This window comes from Penaeus japonicus, unplaced genomic scaffold (genome assembly GCF_977035675.1).
Source record: "Penaeus japonicus unplaced genomic scaffold, GWHDUDI00000001_assembly GWHDUDI00000022, whole genome shotgun sequence".
In the NCBI taxonomy this organism is placed as follows: Eukaryota; Metazoa; Arthropoda; class Malacostraca; order Decapoda; family Penaeidae; genus Penaeus; species Penaeus japonicus.
Window position 1 is genome coordinate 4,634,881 of NW_028234424.1, and position 15,000 is coordinate 4,649,880.

The 15,000-nt window shown below is 43.1% G+C and overlaps 1 protein-coding gene across 2 annotated transcripts in view; it reads right to left on the reverse strand.

Annotated features, from left to right (window-relative positions):
- Positions 1–2,831: 2,831 nt before the first annotated feature.
- LOC122256223 (uncharacterized) overlaps positions 2,832–15,000 on the reverse strand; it is a 163,622-nt gene continuing 151,453 nt past the window's right edge. For both annotated transcript variants that reach the window (XM_086549341.1, XM_086549342.1), the window contains exons 20-28: positions 14,186–14,348; positions 13,496–13,630; positions 12,913–13,072; positions 12,434–12,561; positions 9,298–9,489; positions 8,822–9,060; positions 8,397–8,538; positions 8,010–8,185; positions 2,832–7,739 (exon numbers count right to left, since the gene is read on the reverse strand). In XM_086549341.1, the coding sequence (XP_086405467.1) occupies positions 4,965–7,739; positions 8,010–8,185; positions 8,397–8,538; positions 8,822–9,060; positions 9,298–9,489; positions 12,434–12,561; positions 12,913–13,072; positions 13,496–13,630; positions 14,186–14,348 (4,110 nt within the window). In that variant the 3' untranslated portion in view covers positions 2,832–4,964. The remainder of the gene's footprint in view (positions 7,740–8,009; positions 8,186–8,396; positions 8,539–8,821; positions 9,061–9,297; positions 9,490–12,433; positions 12,562–12,912; positions 13,073–13,495; positions 13,631–14,185; positions 14,349–15,000) is intronic.

The window sequence follows — 15,000 nt, forward strand, 5'->3', positions numbered from 1 at the left end:
TGGTAATAATGATAGTAATGGCAATGATGATAATGATAATAATAATGACGATAATAATGATAATAATAATAACGATAACAAATATAATAATAATGATAATGATAGTGTTAACAATAGTGATAGCGATAATTATAATAATGATAGTAATAATAATGAGAATAATAATGATAAAGACAGTAATGAAAATAGTGATAATGATAATAATGAAAATAGTAATGATAATGATAATGATAGTGATATTGATAAAATTATAATAATAAAGATACTACTAATAAGGATGATAATAAGTAATGATGTTAATTATAATGATAATGATGATGATGATAATGATAACAGCAATGATAACACGATAACAATGCTATCAAAAATATTCTTTCGATGACTTTCGTATCAGACTACAGGCATTTCCGTAAGTTTTGTTATCTTCATTCCTCTTATAAGTAAAGAAAGATATTCAAAGTGACACGTTATACTTAACAGACGCTCATGTAGAACTCGATATATGCATATCTTACACACAAAAAAAATCGAGGAATTAACAGGAAAATGTAATCATATGTAGATTTGCAATTAATCACATTCTAATAAAATGTCGTAGTTTACCCTAAAATTAACATAAAAAATGTTCCGTTTTCTGTGAATATTGAATAAAAGGCAAACTATAAAATTCATCATATGTAAATCGTTGATGTCAATTACGTAATCGTTATTATAATTGTCAGTATCATCACTTTTGCAACTAATCTTGTGAGGGTTTGCGTACACTCGCTAAATCTCCCGAAAGCCACGGCGTTTAATGTTAGATATTTCATGACAAACGCCCTTTTTTCATTTGAAGACCATATGCTTTTACCAATAACTAGATCAGATATTTAGTTTCATGACTTAATGAAAAACACGATTGCATTTATTTGAATCATGTTCCATCTTTCAAAATCTAAATCTTACTCATCAATTGCTGCAGAAAACGCCTTATTTGGTGATTGTATTTAGCATATGGAAAGTATGCTCTGAGACACCTCTATCAGCTTGTTAAGATCTTATAATGGTCAAAATGAATGGTTCTTCAGCTATCAAAATTCGCATTTCCTTCATTTTTGCAGTCCCAAAGAGTCTGTTTATCTTTAGCTCATTGCCCATAACACAACGGTGGTCAGATTAGTGTTATTAAGTGATGGTTGGTATAGTGTTATCCATCGGTGATATGTCATTTCTATTTTTGTTTTGATTGGGTGATCGTTACGTTATATATCCTTTATCAGGAATCAGTATCTGACTAGAATGAGATTGTTCAGTGTTTTCAGTATCGGAGAAAGATGCTAATTTTCTACATACCAACGAGCACACACATAGCTTTAAGTGGAATCTCGAAATGGCCAGGATTTCAAATTTGGACAATGGGTATCAATCAGTTACGGTCATGAAATCTGTATAATTATTTCCACTTGTTAATAATTTCTTAATTATTTGTTAAATCTTTATTTTCTACTACACAGGACACTAGTATTCTGATGTTACCTCGATGCAATATATTGATAAGTATACTGATTATATCATGTTCCACTCGGTAGTTACTTTAATGTTGCTGTGTGTGGATTTTTCTTAGTATTTACACAATAGTTATTCTATAATATTTTTAACCTCTTTTCTTATTTTTTTCAACAGGGAATGGATTCTTTATATAGACTGGTTTATATATTTTCTTTTGAAATATTTGCAACTGATTTACATGTTCTTTGAAAGTGTGATGGGTTAAGAATGAAACTAAGATATATTTCATAGTAATATTTATTATGTTCTAAAATTTTTATACAGTTATCATAATTTTCGATATATTAAAAAGTCAAAAAGTTAATCACTTAAAAATAAATAAGATTAGTGTTTAGCAAAATAAATACATACATGTGTTAAGTCTGACTATAAAGGATTCTTAAGTATGAAAAAGAATGAAGTAAAAAAAAAGACAAGAAACAAAAGCGTCAATCCTATATACGGATAAAAAATATCTTTACAAAAATGGCTTTGATTTCATAGTCACAGTGACAACAATCAGTTCTAAGTCACAACTATAAGAGAAGAACTTTGATCATAAAAGTAAGTGAGAGAGAGAGAAAAAAACAAACTATATATCCATAATAACTTATACAAGACGAAAAATTCTACAAGTCGAAAATTCCACACCTTGAAAAAAGTTAACAAAGAGAAAAAATAAAAAAATAAAATAAAATGAGGTGAGATGACGGGGTATAAAATAATGACCCACATCAGCTGATTGCGTTGTGAAAATAAGGGTACTGATTCTACTTTGCAAAAGGGGGGGGGGGTGCTCTGTGCTGCCTAAAAAGTTCTTAATGCCAATCTTTTCGACTAAAAGGTGTAACTTCGTTGCTTTACGATTTTGAGCAGAAATACGGGAATTAATTAAAAGAGCATTCGGGGCACAGGAAAGGAGGACGATAAACAGGGAGGCACAAGAGTATGGAGTAACTACAGATGATATATAAAAAAAGGAATAAATGAGGACAATGAAAAATTATAAAAGAGATGTGACATAAAGGAAAAGATAAGTGTTCACGAGTTTTCTTCACAACAGATAAGTGGTTATGTAACCCTCTTTTTTAATCTTTATATATGTATATATATATATATATATATATATATATATATATATATATATATATATATATATATATATATCATATATATGTTACAACCTTTATCTTTTATTTAAGCATGTCATCTTTGCATATGGACATGCCTGGCCTCTTCGAGTGTTGAAATATATATAATCGGAAGCACCTTTTATAATGAGAAGAAACATGATGTGTGTGTGTGTGTGTGTGTGTGTGTGTGTGTGTGTGTGTGTGTGTGTGTGTGTGTGTGTGTGTGTGTGTGTGTGTGTGTGTGTGTGTGTGTATCTCTGTGTGTGTGTGAATGTAAAAGAAACATCATTATCATCATTAAAGATAAATTGTATCTTAGCCTTCCACATTTAAAATAATTTGTTCCTATTCAATAATCTCTCTATATATCTATATCTTGGCACAGCCACATACACATTCTTAGACAACCAATCTCTAAACATGATTCCTGATACAGGTTTTATATTTACAAAATCGTGTATTATTAAAAGTTAGCTAATGTTAAATCAGATAAATCACAAATATAAACTTATTCCACTAAGAAGATCTATGGCTTAATCATTTAAAAACATAAATGCTTTATATATATGTATATATATAAATATATACATATATGCATATATACGCGTATGTGTGTATATATATATATATATATATATATATATATATATATATATATATGTAAAATGTATATTTCTACATAGATGTGCTAGCATGTTTTGACCAAGTTACTACAGCGCCTAAGAATAACTTGGCTTCCAATAGTTACAGTGCAGTAGTTATCTCATGGTAGTAAAGGCGGGAACTAAAAAGCAAGCCGTTAATCCAATAAATTAACATTATACTATACATTAATTTGGACAAGGCATAGCACTCGTAAAACATCACACAACCCATTGTTATGTCCATCATTTGGTGCAAAAGAACAAAGCCCGTGACATTAATGCTGCTGGTCTCAGTATCCGTCACATTAGCGGTCTCGATTTTGTGTTATTTTACGAATGCAAAAAATATTGAGACCAGTTCACTAAAACATTGTCCTTCTATACACATGTTCGGGGTGAAGTCTCAACTCTAAATCTCTGTAAATATCAAGATCTATGTCATGTGTTTTCTACTTTTTTTTACAATATATATTAAGTACGTCTGAACCAGTGTTGGGAGACCACACACGCCTCGCGCCTCACGGGGAAAATAATCACAGACGAAAATGCGCGACTGTACAAGCCACGCTTTACAACTTATAACTTAATATTAGCTACATTGTTAATGTGAATTCACTTTTGTTTAGATATATCTATATATAAAATAGCATTTGCACTTTGAATGTTCTGTGTGTTGCTTTTGAATACGATCACTAGTTACTTCATATGTATACTTATCAAAGAATGTAACTTTGACACTCGGGGTAATTCACAAATACGCACAACTGATTAAAAAAAAACAAAAAAAACATATTGGTTACATTTTGTTAGCAGAAATTATAGCGTTTTGGTATCTAATTGAAATCAGATCTCGAATCAAAGGACTGAAAAAAAAGACAAAAATAGAACTCGAACGCATGGCAAACAAAAGACGATCTATCATGCGCAATCGTCAGCGCCGACCACCCGTTTTGGAGCCTTAATTACCAGGAAATATCTAGCAAATATTCTACGTGTCTAATATCTACCTATAAAAGAAAAGAAGATATAAAACAACTGTGGGCTAGAATATTGTCCAAATACTTTTTCACGAACAAGGCAAAGAGGATGCAGCGGTCAGTTAGCGCCAAAACTGCATCTGGTTTACAACGGTCACAACTTATTGTAGCCCAACACTTGTTTCTCTCTAAGACGAACATGGCACAAGGGTTCACAGGTCCATGGCACTACAGAGCAAGGGACGAACACAGAGAAGGTTACGACACCTAACACCTTGTCTATAACAGACATTCATACCAGAGTTCGCACGGATTAATTTGCATGCGCAAACGCAAACACACACACACACACACACACACACACACACACACACACACACACACACACACACACACACACACACACACATTCAAGTATATCTATTCATGAATACAAATATAAACACAAGTGAGTGAGTGAGTGTGTGCGTGTGCGTGTGCGTGTGTGTGTGTGTGTGTGTGTGTGTGTGTGTGTGTGTGTGTGTGTGTGTGTGTGTGTGTGTGTGTGTGTGTGTGTGTGTGTGTGCGCGCGCGCGCGCGTGGGGTACGTGTACGAAAATGTCGGGCATGGGCCACAGGTGCTCGCAAGAACGATGGAAACTATCAAGCTAAACGGACTAATGGGGCGGAAGCGCGACCCCTCACTTGACCATCGTTCGCGGCGACGACAGTGACAGGTTGCGCGACACGACCTTGACCTTCTTGACGGGCGCGGGGGCGTCTCCGGCGCTCACCTTCGACGAGGAGGACGTCGTCGGCCGCATGAAGGCAGGGAGGTTACCGCCCTTCCTCGCTGGCGCCCCTTTGCTCGCGGACGTCCCGGCGGGCCTCCGGAGGCTCTGCGTTCCCTCGGGCTTCGGCGGCGAAGAGCGGAAGCTGGCAGAGCGCTCGGCGAGGGGCTTGGAGCCTGAGGCAGTGGAAGAGCGCGCTGTCGTGCGAGAGGTTCCCCCGACGCGGCTGTTGCCGGAGTTCGAGCGGGAGAGGTTCTCCTTCGAGCTGCCCGAGTCGCCCCTCTTGACCTTGACGGAGGACGTGGGCGTCGAGCCTGGCGATCTGCGCAGAGAGGTGTTGGATCCGCTGATGTTCCTGTGGCGTGACTCGGCGGAGGTGAGAGAGCGCACTTGCGCAGGCGCCAGCGGTCGCTTTACTCTGGTGTTGCTATGGGCGGAGGGCGTGGCAGCCTTGGTGACGCTTGCCGTTCCCCGCCTTAAGGAGCCCTCGCTTGACTGCTTGCTGAGGGACCCCGTCGAGCGCGTGGAGTCAGCCCGGGAGAGCGAGCGCGTGGGCGTGGCGCCACCTGAGCTGTGTAGCGATCCCGAGGAGCGAGTTCGGTCGTCAGGGAAGTTGGGCTGGGCGTTCTCGCCCTTGGGGCTGCAGGGCGAGCTCTGCGTGCCTTCGTAGTCGTCTGCGCCTCCGCGACCCATGCGAAGGCTCTTAAAGGTGAGGCTCTTGAGGGCTGAAGTGTAGTCAGTCATCTTGCCCTTCCTGCTGCTCGAGTCTGACTTGTTGCTGATCATGCTGGTCGTACTCGGAGACTTGGATGGCGGCCTGGCTGGTCGTACCGTATTTACAGATGCAGCCGAGGTTAAGGACGACCGAGAAGATCGTAGACTACTTCGTGATCCTGAGTTCTCTGCCCTTTTGGAGGCTCCGAGGCTGCTATCCTGCTGCCCGCGGAGACTGTCGATGCGCAGCCCGTTGCGGTTTCTCCTCACTGACGAGGGCGTCGTTGGCACCTTCTCAATGTTTGCATCTGGCACGTCGCCCGTGGATGAGGCTCCTTGACTCGTGGTTTCTGACTTGATACTTCCTGTGTCTTCGAAGCCCTCGTCGACCTCCTTGGTGGTGTGGCCACGCAGTCTGGCCTTGGAGTGTGGGTCCATGAGCGACCTCGTCCGCGTCTCGCCTCGCCTCAGTCCCGTCGGCTCCTTCGCGTCCAGCTTGGAGAACAGCCTGCTCACGCCTCGGGAGGAGTCGCCAAACACGGACCGTTTCTTCTCCTTCTCCTTCTCTTTGTCTAGCGCTTGGCGGACTTGACTCGGGTCGATGGCGCTGCGTGTGCGGTCCCGTCTGTCCCTTCGTGAAGATTCGCTGGCACTGCTGGTGACTCTAAACGATCCTCGCGTTTCTAAGCCCTTGGCCACGCTGTCTTGGTTCTTCCGATGTAACCGTTCAGACGCCGGTGGCTTGAGGTCGCCCTTGGTGCCCCTACCCCTCTCCTCCATAGCTCGCTGGACGTCGTATTTGTCCACATTTGAGCGGAAGCGGCGAGTTATTTTGTCCTTCCAAGAATCTGTATCCCGGGATTTCCCTCGCGATGGGTCGTCATCTGTCTTCGTTTCCTTGATCCGCTGCCACCGTTTGAGGCGCGAGTCCTTGTCCTCATAACTCTCTTGAGGCACCTCCGACGCCTCGGCTTGCTGGACTTTGGTATGGATCTTCTCCACGCTTGCTTCCTCTTCCTGTGGCGGGTGGCGCTCTGGGGAGGCTGAGTGTGACTTCCTCCCCGTGGACCCCGACCTTGACCCCTCCCCCTCTCGCCGAGCCTCAGCCTCCATGTTATCTTCGCTGATTCTGGAATCGGGTCGGTCTTGCATCTTCTTGTGCCGCAGCGTTTTCCGAACGGAGGAGAAGCGCTCGAAGTGGCCGTCGCCGAGGCCGTCGTCATCTATCGACGTCGATCGCTCTTTCTGCTTGGCCAACATCTGCTCTGTCTCACTGTCTCCGTCCTTGGCCAGATCAGCCAATCGTTTGAAGCGCTGCGTTCTCCTGGCCGATCCGCGCTCCTCGATCTCGCTGCCCGCGCCTTCGTTCTCTGAGCTGTCGACCCCAGTCCTCGTGCGGTGTCGCCCCGATTCCCCGTCTCCTGCACCTTTCTTCTCCCCTACCAAGGCCCGCCGGTCCTCGCTTGTCAGACTGCGGAACCTTCGACCAGCTCTTCGGCTGTCAAAGTCCTCACTCTCCTCCTGCTTCGAACTGAGCCAGCGCGAGTCCGACGGCGACCGGAAGCTACGCATGCTGAAGGCTCTCCTAGTCACCGGTGGCGTCTCGATGTTCTCTGAGTCGATGTCAATCTTGTCGAGCTTGTTCTCGTCGCGGGAAGGCCTTCGGAGGTGCTTTGGAATGGACGGCGGGAGCAACTTCTGGTCCTCGCCTCGAGACTCTTCCTCCTCCTCCTCCTCTTCCTCTTCCTCCTCCTTTTCTTTCTTCTCGTCCTCCTCATCTTCCTCTTCTCCTGGTTTCTCCATTGCATCGTCACCCAGAGAGCGTATGGTGCCCACCAGGTGAGCCGACTGAAGATTATCCTTCAGGCGCTGCTGGAGAGCCGAGCGGAGGCTGGAGGGCGTCATGGTGCGCTGGTAGATCCGCTTCTCGCGCCGTCCTGATTCGTTGCCTCGCTCGGGGGACGACTCGGCCTGCGAGGACATCAGATTAGGAATTCATGTTGTACTTCACTTTGCACGACTCGTATCTTTATCTATATAAATATTCTATCAAATCAATAATTTCCGAAACGAATTCTTACACTCATTACTTAATCTTAAAAATCCCCATACAATTCTACAGTTAGGAAACAAAACATCCTCCATACACATACAAAATAAATAAATAAATAAACAAGTAAATAAAAAAAAAGAATGAATAATAACCTCCCTTCCTTAATTAAAACAACGCCGTACACCCACCTCTTCGATCGAGCGGAGAATATCAGCTGATACGTCAACTGAGTGTCGGTACTTCTGGATCAGCTGTTCCGACCTACTGGAGGGGGACTCGTCGAGGGTGGAGGCAGCAGGAGCCGATCCACGTCGAGGGGAGTCCTCGACCATGAAAGTGCCTTCGTCCTCGAGACCGCTGCTCTCTGAGGAGGGGGGGCAAATGGGACAGTTAAGAGGGTGGAGAAGAAGATGAAAAAGGAAAAGGAATTCTAGAAGAATCGAGAACACCAACCTTCTCCTCCTTCATCCATTTTTTTTTTTTTTTCATACTAAAATCAAAAAATAACAGCCAGAATTTAGTGAGGAGCTTTAAAATCCAAGCAGCAAAGGCATCGAAAGGCCATCACCACCAACCTTTTCCTTGTGCAGTCTTTTGTTCCTCCTGGGAAGGCCGGCGAATATAGAGCTTGAGGGTGTCCGGTCCGTCGTCTTGACCCAACGTCTGGATCAGCGAGGACCTCCGACTCGACTCGTCTGGAGGGTCATCGTCCATGCCCTTCGAGGAGACACGGGGAGAGAAACAGAGTGTTTGGTGAGTTTTTGGTTTCGCTTTCACATTTCGTTTTTGGATGGGGTTGCAAATGGTTGAGTCTGCATATTGTTAATACCCCAAGGCAAGTACCATTGTTTGACGGTTCTCATCACACAACCTTTACTCAATATACACAAGAGAATCTTTCAAGAAAAGACTTCACCTGCGAATCATTCTGAAATCCAACAAACTACGATTACTTTCATTAGTGTTACATGTTTGCGTTGGTCCTCATTATCCCCCTCACCTGAACAGCCTGAACGACTTGGCCGGGTTCGATGTTCGACCTCGACCTCAGTCTGCGGATTCTCCTGGCGGCTGTGTTGTTGTTGGAAGGCGCGGCCGAGCCTGAGCCTGAGGCCTGGGCAGAGCCGGAGACGTTCTGCAGCGGCTCCTGCGTCGCCTCGCTCGAGTTGGAGACGTTGAGGTTGCTTTTCCGCCACGGAGACTTGTCCTTCTCCTTGCTGGGCAGCGGCGATTGGGCCTCTGCGATGAATGAGGATGCGTTTGATGAGGAAGGGGAGGAGGAGGAGGAGGAAGATAGGAGGAAGATAGGAGGAAGATAGGAGGAGGAGGAGGAGGAGGATAAAACTGGAAAGACATCTATCCAAAACAATAATTCCAATATCTCAACAAGCCCAAGCATAACCAAACCGATCCGAAAACACGCATTCCAGAATCGCACTAAATACAAACACCAGCGCCCTCCGCCGCCGCACGCACCTTCGATGGCTTCCATGGCCCCCACCACATCCGTCTTCTCCACTGAGGGTCGCCAGTCTTGGTACACGCGCCGATATCCACTTCCGGCTCCACTTCCTCCACCCGCACTCGTGTTCTGGTCCTCGGATGGCTGGTCCTCGGGCAGAGTCCCGAGGGCTGGACCTGAGGCGCTGGCACTTCCTGCGCCTTCGTCTACGTGTAGGGACATGGCAGGATGTGTTAGCATGGGAGGTGAAGGAAAAGGGGAGAGGGAGAGAAAGGGAGAAAGAAAAAGAGAAAAAGAGAGACAGAGAGAGAGACAGATAGATACAATGAGAAAAGATAGACAGACAGAGAGAGAGCCAGAAAGAGAGAAAGAGAGAGAGAGAGAGAGAGAGAGAGAGAGAGAGAGAGAGAGAGAGAGAGAGAGAGAGATAGAGGGAGAGAGAGAGAGAGAGAGAGAAGAGAGAGAGAGAGAGATTGATATATAAGATAGATATATATATGATATATATATATATATATATATATAAAAATATATAAAATATATATATATATATATATATATATATATAGAGAGAGAGAGAGAGAGAGAGAGAGAGAGAGAGATATATATATATATATATATATATATATATATATATATATATATATATAGAGAGAGAGAGAGAGAGAGAGAGAGAGAGAGAGAGAGAGAGAGAGAAGAGAGAAGAGAGAAGAGAAAAAGAGAAAGAGAGAAAGAGAGAGTGAGAGAGTGAGAGAGAAAAAAATAAAGACATCAAAGCCAACATGGAAACAGTGCTCCATAAATCCAATTATATTCCTAAAGAAAAAGAAAAAAAATAAACCACTGGCACAGATCACAGAATGGCATGCAACTTAGAAGACAACAATCAATAAGGCCTTAGGATATATCCTTTTGTTTTCTCTTCTTTTCTGTTCTTATGTCCTGTCTTCGTGGGGTAAGCGTGGGATTCGAACGGAAGAAAATAAATAAAGTGTGATAGCGAGACAGGCTGAACAGGATGCAAAAAGATCGTGAAGAATAAATCGTGTGGCGAGAGAACCGGAATAAAATGTGAAATAGAAGGACAGAAAATTACAGTGTCAAGGACGGTCGGAATATACACGTGTTTGAAGGAAGGGGTGAATGAATAGGTGTGTGAAGAAAGAAGTGAATAATGCGGGTGTAAAGGAAGGAGAGAGTGAAGAATCGTCGAATGAATAAAGCTTGGAGAGAGAAAATGAAAAAAAAAGGCGTACAAGGAGGAGAGAACAAATGAGGTCAGAGGAACACAATGAATTAGGTAGTAATTAGAGTACAAAATGAAATAGAATGATTAAGCTATTAAAGAGAGACCGAATGAACAGGTGTACTTAGGGAGGAAGGAATAAACTAGGTGTTAAAGAAGAACAAGGTGAACAAGGCTTCAAAGAATGACAAATATTGCAAGGAGCATGAACAAAGAAAGATAGACGTTATGAACAAATACGAGGGAAGAACGGATGGAAATCTATGAGTGAAGAACAGTCATATAAAAGGTGTGAAAGATGAACAGGAAGAACACGATGTGAAGTAAAAACGTGTTAATTAACACTATATAATGGAAGAACGTAGATGGAAGTGTAGAGAAACAACAAGAATAAAGAAGATACGAAGGAGAACAGAATGAACTTAGTGTTGATAGAGGGAGAATGAGGATGTAAATGAATGTCAGAATAAAGAATATGTAACAGAACATGAAGAACAAAACAAAGATGATTTTGTGCGACAGTGTTTGGAGAATAACTTAATCATGCATCTGCGACTCAAAAAACACGTTTTCTATAAAATATAAAAGGTTATAAAGTATATTAATGAAGCAATGCTATGAATAACATCTGCCAAAAAGGGTTTCAAATGCTTCAACGAGTGTGTTTCATTTCATCTATATTTCGTTGGCTAACATTATTGTCGATTTGTTTTAAGGCAAATTGGGAATGCTTTCGTCACAGATACAAGATTTTTTAAAAGTCATCCCTTCAACAACAGCATTGTAACCCACAAAAAACGGGAATAGGGGTAACAACCCGTCGGTAAATCATGAAAAACCTTACGCACCCAAAAGTAACTAAAGAAAAAAAGAAAAAAAAAACGTTTAGGAAGAATACTAATAAAAAGGAGAGAAAAAACGGAAGAAATTTCCCATAAATTAAACCCGAAGAAACAAATCTTCATCACTTACAATACCTTTTACGCAGGGGAGGAAAATGCGACATTCTTACTTGGTAAATTTCCTGCAAAACTTGATGTGCGTGAAATAAAGAGAAATATTCATGTCCGAAGATCAACAGAGGGACAGTCAAAGCAAGAATTGTCATGAAAAAAGTCAAAACAAGGAAATCAGGATAAGTCAACATTGAAACTTATATATGAACACTGGTGGAAAGTTGCTTCAGAAATATATTCTAATGATTTTAATGTTTTAATATCATCGGACATAACCGGATGTAAAGTTGTCTCACCATGTTGTAACTGCGTCGTTTGTGATGTCTTAAACACTTTTTTTTGCATAAATGTATTAGAATTTTAATATAGAGTAGGCCATTAATCAAACAAGACTTATCATGGCAGTGACAAATGAGAAGGAACATTACGTCTACATTAAGATGTCGAAGATCACTGAAAACCTTTCAGAAATCTGTCTCATCATTTAACGTCAGTAAATCATTCGGGTCAGAGTCAGAAAACACAGCAAATCGTTATGGCTTCATAAGAGGTCGTCTAGTCTCGTTCTGCTGTTCGAGAGCTTTTGTCTTTCGGAGGAAAACCGTACCTTCAGCTTTGGCCGAGAAAGAAACGGGACAGTTGGCCAGAAGAGGTCATGAAAAGAGAAAATAGTCATCATAAATCAAATCTCATGGCATATGAACATACAGGAGCTTTGGATCTACAGCTACTCGTGATATATAGATGATTTGCAGAAGGTAGTTATCAAAAGTTAGCAGCGAGGGAAAGTTCAACAACGTTAAGTAAAGATCATACAAGCTGTCAAATTCAGACAAATGTCAACGCAATTACAAAAGAGATAAGAAAACAATCAACAAAAATCACTAATCAAAGCGGACATACAGCAAAGAAGCATAGGGGAAAGAATCATATTAATACCAGACTTACCGAGAGAAGATGTATCTAAGTCTAGAGATTTTCTGTGTTGATGGAGACGCCATTTTAATCCCGAGCGCCGTTCCTCCTCCTTCTCGTTCTCCTTGAACCAAAATTCGATCTTCTGGCGCCAATTTTTGCTGCGGAATTCGAAATCATCGAAATCATGTCTGTTATCTATTTTGGTGATGGTTTGTTTACATGGAGTCACTTACAAACCGAGCGAGAATATATATATATTCTTGTTTATGACAAATACATGATGCAGGTATTATGTAACATGATTGTTAGCTCGGATATCGATTAAAAATGCGAGGAATGTAACCGACTTATCAAGTAATCATTATGACAACCTATGGATATAACTTAGCAAGATGATATAACTCAAAAAAATTGATTCAAGTAAGTCACCTGTCGCGGAGCTCCATCGAGATTAATTTAGCACGTTTCCTTGGGTTAGGAGGTTCTGGTGATTAGCCTGTCGAACTTACCTGGGTCTGTTATGGTCAGGAGGTTCTGCTTTGGTGTCAGACGTGGAGGGTGAGGCGGGGCGCTCTCTCTCGGAGGACTCGGAGGCAAGGAGTCTCGGCCGGGTCCTTCCGCCTCCTCTGGCCCGGCGAGCGAATGACCTGTCCAAGGAGCCGTAGCCTTCTGTTGGGTCAAGGAGGAAAAGGATATTAAAGAAAGATTTTGAAGGATAGTGAATGGCTACAAGCGGCGGCGACGTGACATGGAGAGAAATAAATCTGCAGATTTGAATGATGAAATGGGCATATGGTAATCTGCAAAACGGTATAAAAGACGTGACTGAAATATATAGATGAGAGAAAAAGATGAATATATAAATGAAAGAAAAAGAAAATGACATTCGATTATCAATAAAAAATCAATGAACATTAAAACTACATTCATAAATCCCTCTAAGTGACTAAAAATTCGGAACACTCATTGGTAAACACGTTCATTGAATCTCGAAGCAAAATTCGGAACATGTTTCGGAATGACCTTCGAAAATTGACTCTAAACCGGACCTATAGAAAACGGAGTGTGTGACTACTTCATGGGGGGACTTACCTATTCCAGTCCACGACTTTCTTTCCCTGGATCCATCGTGGCCGGAGGTGTGAAGGTAATCCATGAGTTTGTGGTCGTCCTCTTCCGAAGGAACTCTGGAACGCCTCCTACGCAAGCTGCCGTTTGGCGTCACGTCTGCGGGTGAATTGGGAGGGTGTTGGTAACAAGGAAGATGAAAGAAGATGAAGAAATTATGTACAAGAACAATGTGATAAAGAAACGGAAGAAGATGAAGAGGAAAAAACACAAGTTTTATTTAATAGAAATATCTCGCACCCATTAAATCTTAATTATTCTAATTGTAAAATGAAGAAAAACAATCTTTTTTATAGCCTTTCTACACAGAAGAAATCAAAATAAACTAAGAAACTTATTCACAGTAATTTACAAAAAGGCCTCCAATATTTTTTTTTTTTTTTAATTCCTTTCCACAGCTCACATCTTTCAGAATCTATTCTCATCATTTTCACATCATTAATCCTTATTATCATCATTACGCTCAACAGCGCTTTTTATCATAACAAGCATCTATTCATATCAAATCTTTATACTCTTCGACACCCTTACACATCCGGTGAATTATCCATTCCCATAACACTCAGACATCTCGTACCTTTACACAAAGCTTTTCACACCGTTTCTCCCTACTTTTCACCCCGTTTCTCCCTACTTTTCACCCCTCCTACGCACCTGGCGAGTTGTCGTTGGCAGGGTTGTCTCCTTGGGGACCCGCGGGACCCGAGAAGGAGCCCATCCGACGGCGGGTCATGCGGGGTGAGTTGCACAGGGAAGGTTCGTCCTCCGAGGTCATCCCTCCGTTCTGCCACGAGTCCAGTTTCTTGCCTTTCTTGTTCTGTTGAGTGGGGGGGGGAGAGCGTGAGTGGGGTGTGGGAGAGGGAGAGGGAGAGGGAGAGGGGGAGGGAGAGGGAGAGGGAGTGGGAGAGCGTGAGTGGGGTGTGGGAGAGGGAGAGGGAGAGGGAGAGGGAGAGGGAGGAGGGAGAGGGAGAGGGAGAGGGGGGAGAGGGGGGGAGAGGGGAGGGGGAGGGAGGGGGGAGGGAGAGGGGGAGGGGAGAGGGGAGGGGGAGGGGGAGGGGGAGGGGGAGAGGGGGGGAGGGGGAGAGGGAGAGGGGGAGGGAGAGGGAGAGGGAGAGGGAGAGGGAGAGGGAGAGGGAGAGGGAGAGGGAGAGGGAGAGGGAGAGGGAGAGGAGAGGGAGAGGGAGAGGGAGAGGGAGAGGAGGAGGGGGAGGGGGAGGGAGAAGAAGAGGGAGGAGTGGAGAGGGAGAGGGAGAGAGAGGAGAAGGAGAGGGAGAAGGAGGTAGGGGAGGGAGGAGGAGAGAGGGAGAGAGGAGAGAGGGAGGGAGGAGGGAGAGGAGAGAGCGTGAGTGGGAGAGGGAGGAGAGGGAGAGGAGAGAGGGAGAGGAGAGAGGAGAGAAGAGAGAAGAGGAGAGGGAGAGGAGAGAGAGAGAGTGAGAGCGAGGAGAGGAGAGAGGAGAGATGGACAGGCA